The sequence below is a fragment of the Haliotis cracherodii genome, unplaced genomic scaffold, assembly GCF_022045235.1.
Source record: "Haliotis cracherodii isolate W230 unplaced genomic scaffold, xgHalCrac1.p SCAF_1, whole genome shotgun sequence".
NCBI classification, from domain to species: Eukaryota; Metazoa; Mollusca; class Gastropoda; order Lepetellida; family Haliotidae; genus Haliotis; species Haliotis cracherodii.
The window spans coordinates 5,270,226-5,286,447 of NW_027266264.1; the positions used below are offsets into that span (position 1 = coordinate 5,270,226).

Here is a 16,222-nt window from a genome sequence, read left to right on the forward strand (position 1 = left end):
TCATGGGCTTCGTCGCCAAGAATCAGAGAATCGGGCAAACGGAGAGAGAATTCACTGTAAGATCACTCAAAGAAATCTTACATCCTGCTGATACTGATGACAGAGCGCTGTGTCCGGTTAGGGCCCTTAAGTATTATCTTAAGGCTTCGAATGAACGTAGACAAGGGCATGACCGTCTGTTCATATCGTGTAACCCTAATCGCACGGTTGACATAACTCGCAACTCGATTGCGTTGTGGCTTCGTTCTGTCATCAATCTGGCGTACCGGTCTCGGGGGTTACCGTACTCGGTTTTTGCCAATCATTACCTCAAACAGGTCGCTGATGCCGTCGTGGAGAGTGTGCACCGGCTTGGCCCGCGGATCGCGGCGCAAGCGGGCACCTAAGGGGTTTGCCCAGCCCAATTCCGACCTCCTCAGGCGTCAGACCTTGCACGGTGGTCAATCTGGGTCGACTCCAATGTTCCCACTGCCGTGGGTTCAGGAGTTGGGGTCCCGCAAACCAGCGCACTCACACCACAGGTGAGGGTGGCTTTTTGTGTGCTTTGTCCTTATTTGTATTTTGACAATTATGTATTTAATTGTCTGTCGTGTATCCCAACCTTGTGATGCATGCTTACAAATACTGGAATTAGGTCACGCGCCTAATGCATACTTTAAGTAGGCTTGCTCTGGGATATACGGTCTGAATGAAATTAATTTCCCTCTTTTCGACTGTTTAACCTGATCTAAGATTAAGCTCACGCGGATACAGTGTTCTCATCCGCTGCACTGATGAAATACCTATCCAGTGGGGCCGTTTGGAGTCACCAATCGTTTTGGCAATGACGATTGAGCCTTACGGTATGCGCTTGACAGTGCTTTGGTATTCCTATAGGGTAACGCCTAGCTAGGTGCATGTGCATCGAGTGTTTCCGCCTTGGTGTTTTACTTCCGCTGGTCGGAAGGAACGCTAGCAGTCAGGATTCGGGTTGTAGGTGCTCCCCACCGCCTACTGTTGTAGTCAGCCTCGGTATAACAGTGGTAGCGCATTACTTAATGTAATTTGTAGAATTTTCCTATTCGGAATATTCTATAAGTAATACGTTACCACTGGGCTGCTGCCCGCCCGTCCATCCCCCGAGCACTTGCTCTCGCAAGAGACAAGAGTGAAGGGTGTCACATGGCAGCGGGGTGGCTACGCACGTGCTGCATGAGGTAATTGAGATCTCTGTGGTAGATTTCGCTATAGCAGCAGTTGTGGGAGACAACAGCCTCGGTATAACAGTGGTAACGTATTACTTATAGAATATTCCGAATAGGAAAATTCTACAATTCCCTCACAAGACCTGAGTATTGCCTGGGATCGGGTACTGGAAGGACAATAGCACTGTTATCACAATACACCACAAGTAGTAGGTATTGATGATATCACTTCAGGCTAATATTATCTTTAAAGACAGAACAAAAAGAACAGTACATCAAAGGTTCTTTTAAACGAAGGGATGGATATTAAGATGTAAGTTAGCGGGAGCGTCCACCATTACCACCACGTCCTTGTTTTCCGCCATACAGGTGGCGCTATGCTACTTCTGCCGTTAAGCAAGTGGACTCAATCAATTTCTGTTGTATTTATAGCGTAGCACTATCTCAGAAACTGATGATTCAAGTAACTGTTTGATTGGCATTCTAGAAGTTGAGAAGTAAGGAAGGAAAACATACAACTTTCATGATAACTTCTGGTTTATTGCATATAGCGACGTTTCGATGTACTGACTGACTGAGTATGGTTTTACGCCGCTTTTAGCAATATTTTAGCAATATCACGGCGGGGGACACCAGAAATGGGCTTCACACATTGTACCCATGTCGGGAATCGAACCCGGGTCTTCGGCGTGACGAGCGAACGCTTTAACCACAAGTCTACCTGACCGCCCCTGTTTTGATGTAGTGTCTTATACCATTATCAAGCTGGAGTGGCATCCCTTGGTGGTTGTCACTGCAGCTTGATGATTCAAGTATCGTCTGTATGGATGATATCATAGGTATCAGTGAAGAGCTACATCCATATCACTCACCCTTTCCTTTGTGTATATCATGACCTCTCCCTCTCGTGACCTCTCCTTCATGTAAATTGAAACCTATACATGTATATTGTGACCTCTCCCTCGTGTATATCGAGACCTCTCGTTAGTGTATATCATGACTCCACCTTTGTGTATATCGAGACCACTCCTTTGTGTATATTGTGACCTCTCCTTCGTGTATATCGTGACCTCTCCTTCGTGTATATTGTGACCTCTCCTTCGTGTATATTGTCACCTCTCCTTCACGTCTGCTCAAGTAACATACAGTCTCTGTAATGTTCCCACGTCTGCTCCAATAACATACAGTCTCTGTAATATTCCCACGTCTGCTCCAGTAACATAGGACCCTTGAAGATTCCGGGGTAGAATAGGTCTTCAGCAACCCATACTTGCCAGAAAATGCGACTATGCTTGTCGTAAAAAGTGACTAACAGGATCGGGTGGTCAGGTTCGCTGACTTGGTTGATACATGTCATCGATCCAAATTGCTTAGATCGATGCTCATGGTCCAGACTCGATTATTTTACAGACCGCCGTCATATAGCTGGAATATTGCTGAGTGCGGCGTTAAACAACAAACCAACCAATCAAGTAACATACAGTCTCTGTAATGTTCCCACGTCTGCTCCAGTAACGTAAGCCTCTGTAATGTTCCCACGTCTGCTCCAGTAACATACAGTCTCTGTAATGTTCCCACGTCTGCCCCAGTAACATACAGTCTCTGTAATGTTCCCATGTCTGCCCCAGTAACATACAGTCTCTGTAATGTTCCCACGTCTGCCCCAGTAACATACAGTCTCTGTAATGTTCCTACTTCTGCCCCTGTAACATACAGTCTCTGTAATGTTCCCACATCTGCCCCAGTAACATACAGTCTCTGTAATGTTCCTACTTCTGCCCCAGTAATACAGTCTCTGTAATGTTCCCACGTCTGCCCCAGTAACATACAGTCTCTGTAATGTTCCCACGTCTGCTCCAGTAACATACAGTCTCTGTAATGTTCCCACATCTGCTCCAGTAACATACAGTCTTTGTAATGTTCCCACATCTGCTCCAGTAACATACAGTCTCTGTAATGTTCCCACGTCTGCTCCAGTAACATACAGTCTCTGTAATGTTCCGACTTCTGCCCCTGTAACATACAGTCTCTGTAATGTTCCCACGTCTGCCCCAGTAACATACAGTCTCTGTAATGTTCCTACTTCTGCCCCTGTAACATACAGTCTCTGTAATGTTCCCACGTCTGCTCCAGTAACATACAGTCTCTGTAATGTTCCTACTTCTGCCCCAGTAACATACAGTCTCTGTAATGTTCCTACTTCTGCTCCAGTAACATACAGTGTCTGTAATGTTCCCACGTCTGCTCCAGTAACATACAGTCTCTGTAATGTTCCGACTTCTGCCCCTGTAACATACAGTCTCTGTAATGTTCCCACGTCTGCCCCAGTAACATACAGTCTCTGTAATGTTCCTACTTCTGCCCCTGTAACATACAGTCTCTGTAATGTTCCCACGTCTGCCCCAGTAACATACAGTCTCTGTAATGTTCCTACTTCTGCCCCAGTAACATACAGTGTCTGTAATGTTCCCACATCTGCTCCAGTAACATACAGTCTCTGTAATGTTCCTACTTCTGCCCCAGTAACATACAGTCTCTGTAATGTTCCCACGTCTGCCCCAGTAATGTACAGTCTCTGTAATGTTCCTACTTCTGCCCCTGTAACATACAGTTTCTGTAATGTTCCCACGTCTGCCCCAGTAATGTACAGTCTCTGTAATGTTCCCACGTCTGCTCCAGTAACATACAGTCTCTGTAATGTTCCTACTTCTGCCCCTGTAACATACAGTCTCTGTAATGTTCCCACGTCTGCCCCAGTAACATACAGTCTCTGTAATGTTCCTACTTCTGCCCCTGTAACATACAGTCTCTGTAATGTTCCCACGTCTGCCCCAGTAACATACAGTCTCTGTAATGTTCCTACTTCTGCCCCTGTAACATGCAGTCTCTGTAATGTTCCCATATCTGCTCCAGTAACATACAGTCTCTGTAATGTTCCCACGTCTGCCCCAGTAACATACAGTCTCTGTAATGTTCCTACTTCTGCCCCTGTAACATGCAGTCTCTGTAATGTTCCCACGTCTGATCCAGTAACATACAGTCTCTGTAATGTTCCCACGTCTGCCCCAGTAACATACAGTCTCTGTAATGTTCCCACGTCTGCCCCAGTAACATACAGTCTCTGTAATGTTCCCACGTCTGCCCCAGTAACATACAGTCTCTGTAATGTTCCTACTTCTGCCCCTGTAACATACAGTCTCTGTAATGTTCCCACGTCTGCCCCAGTAACATACAGTCTCTGTAATGTTCCCACGTCTGCTCCAGTAACATACAGTCTCTGTAATGTTCCCACTTCTGCCCCAGTAACATACAGTCTCTGTAATGTTCCTACTTCTGCTCCAGTAACATACAGTCTCTGTAATGTTCCCACATCTGCTCCAGTAACATACAGTCTCTGTAATGTTCCTACTTCTGCCCCAGTAACATACAGTGTCTGTAATGTTCCCACTTCTGCCTCAGTAACATACAGTCTCTGTAATGTTCCTACTTCTGCCCCAGTAATACAGTCTATGTAATGTTCCCATGTCTGCCCCAGTAACATACAGTGTCTGTAATGTTCCCACGTCTGCCCCAGTAACATACAGTCTCTGTAATGTTCCCACGTCTGCCCCAGTAACATACAGTCTCTGTAATGTTCCCACGTCTGCTCCAGTAACATACAGTCTCTGTAATGTTCCCACATCTGCTCCAGTAACATACAGTCTTTGTAATGTTCCCACATCTGCTCCAGTAACATACAGTCTCTGTAATGTTCCCACGTCTGCTCCAGTAACATACAGTCTCTGTAATGTTCCGACTTCTGCCCCTGTAACATACAGTCTCTGTAATGTTCCCACGTCTGCCCCAGTAACATACAGTCTCTGTAATGTTCCTACTTCTGCCCCTGTAACATACAGTCTCTGTAATGTTCCCACGTCTGCTCCAGTAACATACAGTCTCTGTAATGTTCCTACTTCTGCCCCAGTAACATACAGTCTCTGTAATGTTCCTACTTCTGCTCCAGTAACATACAGTGTCTGTAATGTTCCCACGTCTGCTCCAGTAACATACAGTCTCTGTAATGTTCCGACTTCTGCCCCTGTAACATACAGTCTCTGTAATGTTCCCACGTCTGCCCCAGTAACATACAGTCTCTGTAATGTTCCTACTTCTGCCCCTGTAACATACAGTCTCTGTAATGTTCCCACGTCTGCCCCAGTAACATACAGTCTCTGTAATGTTCCTACTTCTGCCCCAGTAACATACAGTGTCTGTAATGTTCCCACGTCTGCTCCAGTAACATACAGTCTCTGTAATGTTCCTACTTCTGCCCCAGTAACATACAGTCGCTGTAATGTTCCCACGTCTGCCCCAGTAATGTACAGTCTCTGTAATGTTCCTACTTCTGCCCCTGTAACATACAGTTTCTGTAATGTTCCCACGTCTGCCCCAGTAATGTACAGTCTCTGTAATGTTCCCACGTCTGCTCCAGTAACATACAGTCTCTGTAATGTTCCTACTTCTGCCCCTGTAACATACAGTCTCTGTAATGTTCCCACGTCTGCCCCAGTAACATACAGTCTCTGTAATGTTCCTACTTCAGCCCCTGTAACATACAGTCTCTGTAATGTTCCCACGTCTGCCCCAGTAACATACAGTCTCTGTAATGTTCCTACTTCTGCCCCTGTAACATGCAGTCTCTGTAATGTTCCCACATCTGCTCCAGTAACATACAGTCTCTGTAATGTTCCCACGTCTGCCCCAGTAACATACAGTCTCTGTAATGTTCCTACTTCTGCTCCTGTAACATGCAGTCTCTGTAATGTTCCCACGTCTGCTCCAGTAACATACAGTCTCTGTAATGTTCCCACGTCTGCCCCAGTAACATACAGTCTCTGTAATGTTCCCACGTCTGCCCCAGTAACATACAGTCTCTGTAATGTTCCCACGTCTGCCACAGTAACATACAGTCTCTGTAATGTTCCTACTTCTGCCCCTGTAACATACAGTCTCTGTAATGTTCCCACGTCTGCCCCAGTAACATACAGTCTCTGTAATGTTCCCACGTCTGCTCCAGTAACATACAGTCTCTGTAATGTTCCCACTTCTGCCCCAGTAACATACAGTCTCTGTAATGTTCCTACTTCTGCTCCAGTAACATACAGTCTCTGTAATGTTCCCACATCTGCTCCAGTAACATACAGTCTCTGTAATGTTCCTACTTCTGCCCCAGTAACATACAGTGTCTGTAATGTTCCTACTTCTGCCTCAGTAACATACAGTCTCTGTAATGTTCCTACTTCTGCCCCAGTAATACAGTCTTTGTAATGTTCCCACGTCTGCTCCAGTAACATACAGTCTCTGTAATGTTCCTACTTCTGCCTCAGTAACATAAAGTCTATGTAATGTTCCCATGTCTGCCCCAGTAACATACAGTCTCTGTAATGTTCCCACGTCTGCCCCAGTAACATACAGTCTCTGTAATGTTCCTACTTCTGCCCCAGTAACATACAGTGTCTGTAATGTTCCCACGTCTGCTCCAGTAACATACAGTCTCTGTAATGTTCCTACTTCTGCCCCAGTAACATACAGTCTCTGTAATGTTCCCATGTCTCCCCCCGTAACATACAGTCTCTGTAATGTTCCTACATCTGCCCCAGTAACATACAGTCTCTGTAATGTTCCTACTTCTGCCCCTGTAACATACAGTCTCTGTAATGTTCCTACTTCTGCCCCAGTAACATACAGTCTCTGTAATGTTCCCACGTCTGCCCCAGTAATGTACAGTCTCTGTAATGTTCCCACGTCTGCTCCAGTAACGTACAGTCTCTGTAATGTTCCCACGTCTGCCTCAGTAACATACAGTCTCTGTAGTATTCCAATGTCTGCTCCAGTTATGTGCAAGTTGGAGGGGAGTGGCAAGTGGCCTGATGACCTTGAGGCGATGCGCCGGCTGAAGGCGGCGTACTTCCTCCAGCTCTCACAGGCGCTGAAGAAGAAGGATCCTGCATTCTTCGTCAAGATTGCTCCTGCCCACCTTGATGTTCTAAAGGTATGTGTGCTTTCATCTTCCTTGTTCAAAGTCACTAGCAACATACCAGGATTATTTTTGTGATGCCAACAAGTAGAAATGGTTACTATTTCAGCTGTTTGTTTTCATTTTAACATGTTCAGAATTGTATGTTGAAACATGTTCAGAAATTGTATGTTGGAATGTTGATAATTACACTCACCCTGATAAAAACACCAGTTGTCTTCTAATATTGTATCCCAACATGGGTGGAATCAACAATGACTCCTTGATATCCTTGCAGGATGGGTATGTGTTTCGACTGAAGATCGGCAACATGCGTGAGATTACTTTGTCCAAGATGTACACCAGCCCTGATGGAACAACGCAGTCACATGACACTGAAGAGTCTCGGAGACTTCAGAGGGAGTACAGTGCCCGCCCCAAACTGACCAGCACACTTCACGGGTAGGGCCAGTTGTCCACTTACTTAGTCTCTGTCCACTGTCTTGTGTCAGCCCAAAACTGACCAGCACACTTCACGGGTAGGGCCAGTCATCCTTCATTGCCTCACTTGGTCTCTTTCCACTGTTTCTGCAAACCCTTGTGGAGATTCTGTGCAGGAACTGATCCCCAGTACACCATGCTTGTTGTTAGAGCTGACAGAAATAATTATCTGGTATTTGGAATGAGTAACCTGGCAGAGTTATGCCATATGCTGTTGTCCATGCTACAAGCCTTGCCTGGCCCAAAGTTGGTTATTTCTTATTACTGTTTTTATTGATGCTGATGATGGTGAAAACTGCATCCACTCTTGTCATGTACTCATCATCTTGTTTTCCTGGATATTACATCAACATACATGTAATTAGCAGGAGACATCTTAATGTCTTTGACATGGATTTGTCTAATGAGTTACTGGAATATTTTAAAGAAAAATTGCAACCTGTGAATTAGGCCGGTTTAGAATTGGTCTTCAGCAACCCATGCTTGTCATAAGAGGTGGCTAACCGGATTGGGTGGCCAGGCACGCTGACTTGGTTGATGCATATCAGGCTCCTGAAGTAATGACGTGCATCTTATATGAACTCATGAGATTGCCCATAAGTTGTTTACTTTTCAGTTTGTTATTGAAGAGGGACTTGCTCATTGTTTGTGCATATTGTCTTCAGAATACAACAACAGAACAATACCTTCAGTGGAGCCGTGAGGCTGGTGAAGAGGTGGATCTCTAGCCACATGATGCTCGACTATATTGCAGAGGAGGCAGTTGAGCTGGTGGTAGCGCACTGCTACATCAACCCTGCACCATACACCGCACCAGGGTAGGTCATACATCGCACCAGGGTAGGTCGTACACAGCACCAGGGTAGGTCATACTGTATCAGTAGTGTGGGTTGTACACTGCACCAGTGAAGGTCATACTGCATAAGTAGGATAGGCCATACACTGCATCAGTAGTGTAGGTCCTACACTGCATCAGTAGTGTAGGTCATACTGCATCAGTAGTGTAGGTCATACACTGCATCAGTAGTGTAGGTCATACACTGCACCAGTAGTGTAGGTCATACACTGCATCAGTAGTGTAGGTCATACACTGCATCAGTAGTGTAGGTCATACTGCATCAGTAGTGTGGGTCATACACTTCATCAGTAGTGTAGGCCATACACTGCACCAGTTGGGTAGGTCATACACTGCACCAGTAGGGTAGGTCATACACTGCACCAGTAGGGTAGGTCATACACTGCATCAGTAGTGTAGGTCATACACTGCACCAGTAGTGTAGGCCATACTGCATCAGTAGTGTAGGTCATACTGCATCAGTAGTGTAGGTCATACACTGCACCAGTAGTGTAGGTCATACTGCACCAGTAGTGTAGGTCATACACTGCATCAGTAGTGTAGGTCATACACTGCACCAGTAGTGTGGTCATACTGCACCAGTAGTGTAGGCCATACACTGCACCAGTAGGGTAGGTCATACACTGCATCAGTAGTGTGGGTCATACACTTCATCAGTAGTGTAGGCCATACACTGCACCAGTAGGGTAGGTCATACACTGCACCAGTAGGGTAGGTCATACACTGCACCAGTAGGGTAGGCCATACTGCATCAGTACTGTGGGTCATACACTGCACCAGTAGTGTAGGTCATACTGCATCAGTAGTGTGGGTCATACTGCATCAGTAGTGTGGGTCATACACTTCATCAGTAGTGTAGGCCATACACTGCATCAGTAGTGTAGGTCATACTGCATCAGTAGTGTGGGTCATACACTGCACCAGTAGGGAAGGTCATACTGCATCAGTAGTGTAGGTCATACACTCCACCAGTAGTGTAGGTCATACTGCATCAGTAGTGTAGGTCATACACTGCATCAGTAGTGTAGGCCATACACTGCATCAGTAGTGTGGGTCATACTGCATCAGTAGTGTAGGTCATACACTGCATCAGTAGTGTAGGCCATACACTGCACCAGTAGTGTAGGTCATACTGCATCAGTAGTGTAGGTCATACACTGCATCAGTAGTGTGGGTCATACTGCATCAGTAGTGTAGGTCATACACTGCATCAGTAGTGTAGGCCATACACTGCATCAGTAGTTTAGGCCATACACTGCACCAGTAGTGTAGGTCATACTGCATCAGTAGTGTAGGTCATACACTGCATCAGTAGTGTGGGTCATACACTCCACCAGTAGTGTAGGTCATACTGCATCAGTAGTGTGGGTCATACTGCATCAGTAGTGTGGGTCATACACTTCATCAGTAGTGTAGGCCATACACTGCATCAGTAGTGTAGGTCATACTGCATCAGTAGTGTGGGTCATACACTGCACCAGTAGGGAAGGTCATACTGCATCAGTAGTGTAGGTCATACACTCCACCAGTAGTGTAGGTCATACTGCATCAGTAGTGTAGGCCATACACTGCATCAGTAGTGTGGGTCATACTGCATCAGTAGTGTGGGTCATACACTTCATCAGTAGTGTAGGCCATACACTGCATCAGTAGTGTAGGTCATACTGCATCAGTAGTGTAGGTCATACTGCATCAGTAGTGTAGGTCCTACTCTGCACCAGTAGTGTAGGTCATACTGCATCAGTAGTGTAGGTCATACTGCATCAGTAGTGTAGGCCATACTGCATCAGTAGTGTGGGTCATACACTGCACCAGTAGTGTAGGTCATACTGCACCAGTAGTGTAGGTCATACTGCATCAGTAGTGTGGGTCATACACATCATCAGTAGTGTAGGCCATACACTGCATCAGTAGTGTAGGCCATACTGCATCAGTAGTGTGGGTCATACTGCATCAGTAGTGTAGGTCATACTACTGCACCAGGATAGGTCATACACTTCATCAGTAGTGTAGGTCATACACTGCATCAGTAGTGTGGGTCATGCACTGCATCAGTAGTGTAGGTCCTACACTGCATCAGTAGTGTAGGTCATACGCTGCACCAGTAGTGTAGGTCATACTGCATCAGTAGTGTAGGTCATACTGCATCAGTAGTGTGGGTCATACACTGCATCAGTAGTGTAGGCCATACTGCATCAGTAGTGTGGGTCATACTGCATCAGTAGTGTAGGTCATACTACTGCACCAGGATAGGTCATATATTTCATCAGTAGTGTAGGTCCTACACTGCATCAGTAGTGTAGGTCCTACACTGCATCAGTAGTGTAGGTCCTACACTGCACCAGTAGTGTAGGTCATACTGCATCAGTAGTGTAGGTCATACTGCATCAGTAGTGTAGGTCATACAATGCATCAGTAGTGTAGGTCATACTGCATCAGTAGTGTAGGTCATACACTTCATCAGTAGTTTAGGCCATACACTGCATCAGTAGTGTAGGCCATACACTGCATCAGTAGTGTAGGTCATACTGCATCAGTAGTGTAGGTCATACTGCACCAGTAGTGTGGGTCATACACTGCATCAGTAGTGTGGGTCATACACTGCACCTGTAGTGTAGGTCATACTGCATCAGTAGTGTGGGCCATACACTGCATCAGTAGTGTAGGCGATACTGCATCAGTAGTGTGGGTCATACTGCACCAGTAGTGTGGGTCATACTGCACCAGTAGTGTAGGCCATACACTGCATCAGTAGTGTAGGTCGTACTGCACCAGGATAGGTCATACACCACACCATGGTAGATCAGGTGGTCAGGCTCACTGACTTGGTTGATACATGTAATAGTATCCCTGTTGCGTAGATCGATGCTCATGATGTCAGTCACTGAATTGTCTGGTCCAGACTTGATTATTTACAGCTGGAAATGGCGGTAAACAAACAAATCATAATAAGGTTACTGTACTGTGTATCAGTGATGTCCCATATCATGAACCATGATCTGTAGACAATAATGTATAAACTCCAGTACCAATGTTCCCTAGAAATGTGTGAGGAGTTTTATTACAAGGAGATATTGTTTTTATAATACAGATGCTTGTTTGGGTGTTGAAATCATCAGCAACAAATCAAAATATTAACGTGTTCAGTGATAGAAAATGAGAAATGTTGTACTGCACACTGTCAGTAATTGGTTTACCCTTGCTGTTTACAGATCCCCCATAGTCGGCTTCTTCCGTTTCTTGAGCATCTTGTCAACATTTGACTGGAAGACCCAACCTCTTATCGTCAACCTCAACAATGAGTTCTCCAGTGAGTTGTGTCACGTTCAGGTCCAGGCTTTTGTCTACTGTTACGTAGCATGCCTTTGCCATTCCCAGAATTACAGATATCGCAAGTACATACCCCGTTTATTGATTGTGAACAGACTCTTGGTTCCATTTTGTAAATCCCTATTACAGAGGACGACATATCTGACATCCAAAAGAAGTTTGCAGAGGACAGGAGTAGTCTCCCCCTGATGTGTCTCTGCACCCCACATGACAGGCTGATCGGCCACTGGACGAGGGAGCGCCCGACAGTGCCGATACTTCAGAGATTGGTGTTGCTGGCCCAGCAGTCATTGCAGATGTTGCAGCAACAGCTGCAGCACGACTACATCAATGCTGACTTCAAGGTACACGACAATAATACACATATAGACAACTGTTGACTTTACATTTGGTCATTTAACGTCTCCCTCAGCAATATTCCAGCTGTATGACTTGGATAATGCATGTCATCTTATCCCAATTGCATAGATCAATGCTCATGGTATTCAATCACTGGATTGCCTGGTCCAGACTCGATTATTTACGGAATGACGTCATGTAGCTGGAATACTCATGAGTGACAACAAACAAACAAACAAACACAAACATGAGTGAAAGAGTACGAGGGAAATGCAGTGTAAGAAAGTGCAGCCTGCTGTTGTACACTCTGGTGGCTAGTTAATGTTTCCCTGCTGTCATAAGGGGTGTGGATTGGGTGGTTAGGCTCATCCATTTGGGTGACATGGAGTCTGGGTGACATTGCTGCCTGGACAAGACTTCATAATTTACAGGTGTTGTCATGTAGCTAGGATGCTGATGACAGCAGTGTTAAACATCACTCACTTACTCCTTCACTAAACACCTATGATACTTTGTCTCTGATTAAGTGTTGTTTTTGTTGTAGACAATCTTCCGACCACCGCTCGATGCGTTTGACCTCGTCATCTACCTGAAAACCAAACATATACCCCGACAGCACCAGGCAGTGGATATTGCCATGGCAACAAAGATTCCCACAAGAGAGTCTGAGAGTACTTGGAGGAGACTGATGCCAGTTGTGGACTACGACCCAGTACAGTTCTACCTGGAGGAACTGAGGGTAAGATTATTATAACCCAGAACAGTTCTAACTGAAGGAACTGAGGGTAAGATTATCATGACCCAGGACAGAGGGTAAGATTATTATGACCCAGTACAGTTCTACCTGGAGGAACTGAGGGTAAGATTATTATGACCCAGGACAGTTCTACCTGGAGGAACTGAGGGTAAGATTATTATGACCCAGGACAGTTCTAACTGAAGGAACTGAGGGTAAGATTATCATGACCCAGGACAGAGGGTAAGATTATTATGACCCAGTACAGTTCTACCTGGAGGAACTGAGGGTAAGATTATTATGACCCAGGACAGTTCTACCTGGAGGAACTGAGGGTAAGATTATTATGACCCAGGACAGTTCTACCTGGAGGAACTGAGGGTAAGATTATTATGACCCAGTACAGTTCTACCTGGAGGAACTGAGGGTAAGATTATTATGACCCAGGACAGTTCTACCTGTAGGGTAAGATTACTACCACCTAGTATAGTTCTACCTGGAGGGTAAAATTACTAAGCCCAGTATAGTTCCACCTGTAACACGTTATGTTTGGGAAAACACTTTCTAAGTAAAGTACAGATTCTAGTACTTTTTTGGGTTGAGTCCATGATTTGAACCCAAACTGCCAAAGTGAGGCACCTAATCGCCAGCACATAAAGTCAGTCATCTCACACACTGAGCCACCAAGGCTTCCACAAAATGAAAGTCCGACAACTGGTAGTCTAGATCATGCTGACTGCTGGAGTTCTAACGCTTCATGACAATGCCTCTTCTCACACCTCTCGACTTGTAAAGGCTGCTGTTCGACAATGTGGGTTTGAAGAGCTTCCTCACCCTCCATACTCGCCAGACCTGGCACCAAGTAATTTGCACATGTTTCTTAAACAGAAAGAATACCTTCATAGAAAGCGCTATGACAACAATGATGACCTCAAAGCTGCCGTGAATTGGATTTTCAGACTGGCATCAGAAAACTTCTTCCTGATTGGAATTGAAAAGCATCACTATTGATATGTGAAATGTATTGAAAAGCAGGGAGATCATGTTGAAAACTAAAATTAAAAACACTTTAACAATTTGTTTTGTTTGTTAGGCTTAGAAAACATTGAAATATTTGACAGCAAGAGTTCACCTGTTTGCAGGGAGCCTTTGGTGACCTGGCACTGTTCTTCCATGACAAGTATGGCGGCTCTACTATTGGTATTGTGTGGAAGCCTAAAGCCAAGGAAACCAGACCTTTTAAGGTAAGAAAATCAGAACCTTCATAAAAAAGAATATATTTTATTTGCTCGACCTTTGTTGGATTAAAAGTTTAAAAGATGCAGCTACAAAAATCTAACAAATAGTAATTGATCAAATGCTGTTTATTTCGTCTCTTATCACTGGAAACTCTGATACAAAGAAAGAGCCTTATCTGACCTAACTGAATGCTTATTAGTTTAACTGTAACTAAATTAACCACCCGGCACTTTTGCTTATCTCAAACAAATATGATAAGAAATGTTATGCTACACAAATGTTTATATTTCGACCTATGGATCGTATGAGGTGTCGCAATTCGCTGTGCAGAGTTGTGTCCCTTGAGCACGCCATAAACCTATGATTGTGGGTTTTGAATCCCGGGAGCAATTCCACAAAGCAAGTGTAGCGCAATGTAGTATGCCTATGTTATAGTATGGGAGTTACAATAACCTTGGCGCTCTGATAGCTTTGTGAAACGGACCCATAGTTCGTCAAGATTATGTGTCTTGGATTGTCCGCATCACGCCTGTTCTCATGGGTTTCACCAAAGTGGTAAACATCTAAGATCTGCATCACTTTGTGCTTTCCTGCCACATCAAGCTGACACACCGTGACTGGAATACTAGTAGTTCAAAGTGGCATTAAACCCAGCTCACTCACTTGCCCTAAGGGGCGGTCGGGTAGCCTAGTGGTTAAGGCGTTAGCTCGTCACGCCGGATTTGATTCCCGACATGGGTACAATGTGTGAAGCCCATTTCTGGTGTCCCTCGCCGTGATATTGCTGGAATATTGCTAAAAGCGGCGTAAAACCATACTCACTCTCACTCACTCACTCACTCGACCTTATGAAGCTAGTAAAAGAAAGACATTAACCATAAAATATACAAAAGCGTGGCCAAGGATTGGTGGATTCAATATTAAACACAGAAGCTGTTGAAAGACTGAGCCTATGTCAGCATGTTGACAAAACGAAAGCAATGTTTCATTGGCAGGTATCAGACGTCGGAGGATGTACCCTGGACAGCAGTGCCTCCAACGCGGACGATATTCTTCTCAAAGTGAACATGGACGCCATCATTGCAGACTTTGAAGTTTTGGGGAAGGGACTTGTCACTCATATTAAGAAGATGAAGATGTAGATAACAAGTCGAAAACTATTCCTAAAATTGTGAACATTGTATTGTTTCATTCAGTTTCATTAAAATCCTATCCCGATACAGAATGACGTTTTCATCCAAGCAATCAGTGTCGCTTACCAGATCGGGAAGGTAACATTCAGACTGTGTTTGCTGATCATGCGACCTAGAAAAGGTTGATATGGCGTTCAGAACGACAGTCAGGAGTCTGTGTATGTTGGGCCAGTTGTTTGTGGTTACTAGTTACACAGATGACCTGGGTTTGACACATCGTGTGATCATCGATGGTGTGTGTCATCTGTTTCTACAATAAGTACACATGAAGCAGATGAAACTGAGATTCACTGAGAAATCTTTGACTTATGTACTGTTTGTTTGAAATTATTGAAAAATGTCACAAAATGCACTAACGAATCTGAACTATTTATGGATTTATGTATTGTGTTATCAAAAATGTATCATGATATATTATGTCAACACTATTGTTTGTTAAGAATGAGTCAAGAAAATTAAACATTTTATCTACCCAAATGATTTTCGTTGGCATCTGCCTTGTCAGTACGAAAGACTGGAGTTCATCCAGAGAATGCCCTTTATACCAGGTCATGCAGCGACTTGTGCCCCTACCCCCAGGGGCAGGCAGTGATGTTGTGCTCTTACACCCAGGGGCAGGCAGTGATGTTGTGCCCTTACCCCCAGGGGCAGACAGTGATGTTGTGCCCTTACCCTCTGGGACAGACAGTGAATTGTGCCCTTACCCCAGGGGCAGGCAGTGATGTTGTGCCCTTACCCCCAGGGGCAGGCAGTGATGTTGTGCCCTTAGTCCCAGGGGCATACAGTGATGTTGTGCCCTTACCCCCAGGGGCAGGCAGTGATGTTGTGCCCTTACCCCCAGGGGCGAAC

At 45.0% G+C, this 16,222-nt stretch overlaps 1 protein-coding gene across 1 annotated transcript in view; it reads left to right on the forward strand.

Moving 5' to 3' along the window:
• The window catches only part of LOC139471695 (nucleolar protein 6-like), a 41,974-nt gene extending 26,141 nt beyond the window's left edge, over positions 1-15,833 (forward strand). Inside the window, exons 16-23 of the mRNA XM_071254161.1 lie at positions 7,058-7,215; positions 7,478-7,641; positions 8,346-8,498; positions 11,749-11,846; positions 11,996-12,210; positions 12,750-12,944; positions 14,084-14,185; positions 15,176-15,833. Of these exons, the coding sequence (XP_071110262.1) occupies positions 7,058-7,215; positions 7,478-7,641; positions 8,346-8,498; positions 11,749-11,846; positions 11,996-12,210; positions 12,750-12,944; positions 14,084-14,185; positions 15,176-15,322 (1,232 nt within the window). The 3' untranslated portion in view covers positions 15,323-15,833. The remainder of the gene's footprint in view (positions 1-7,057; positions 7,216-7,477; positions 7,642-8,345; positions 8,499-11,748; positions 11,847-11,995; positions 12,211-12,749; positions 12,945-14,083; positions 14,186-15,175) is intronic.
• Positions 15,834-16,222: the final 389 nt, after the last annotated feature.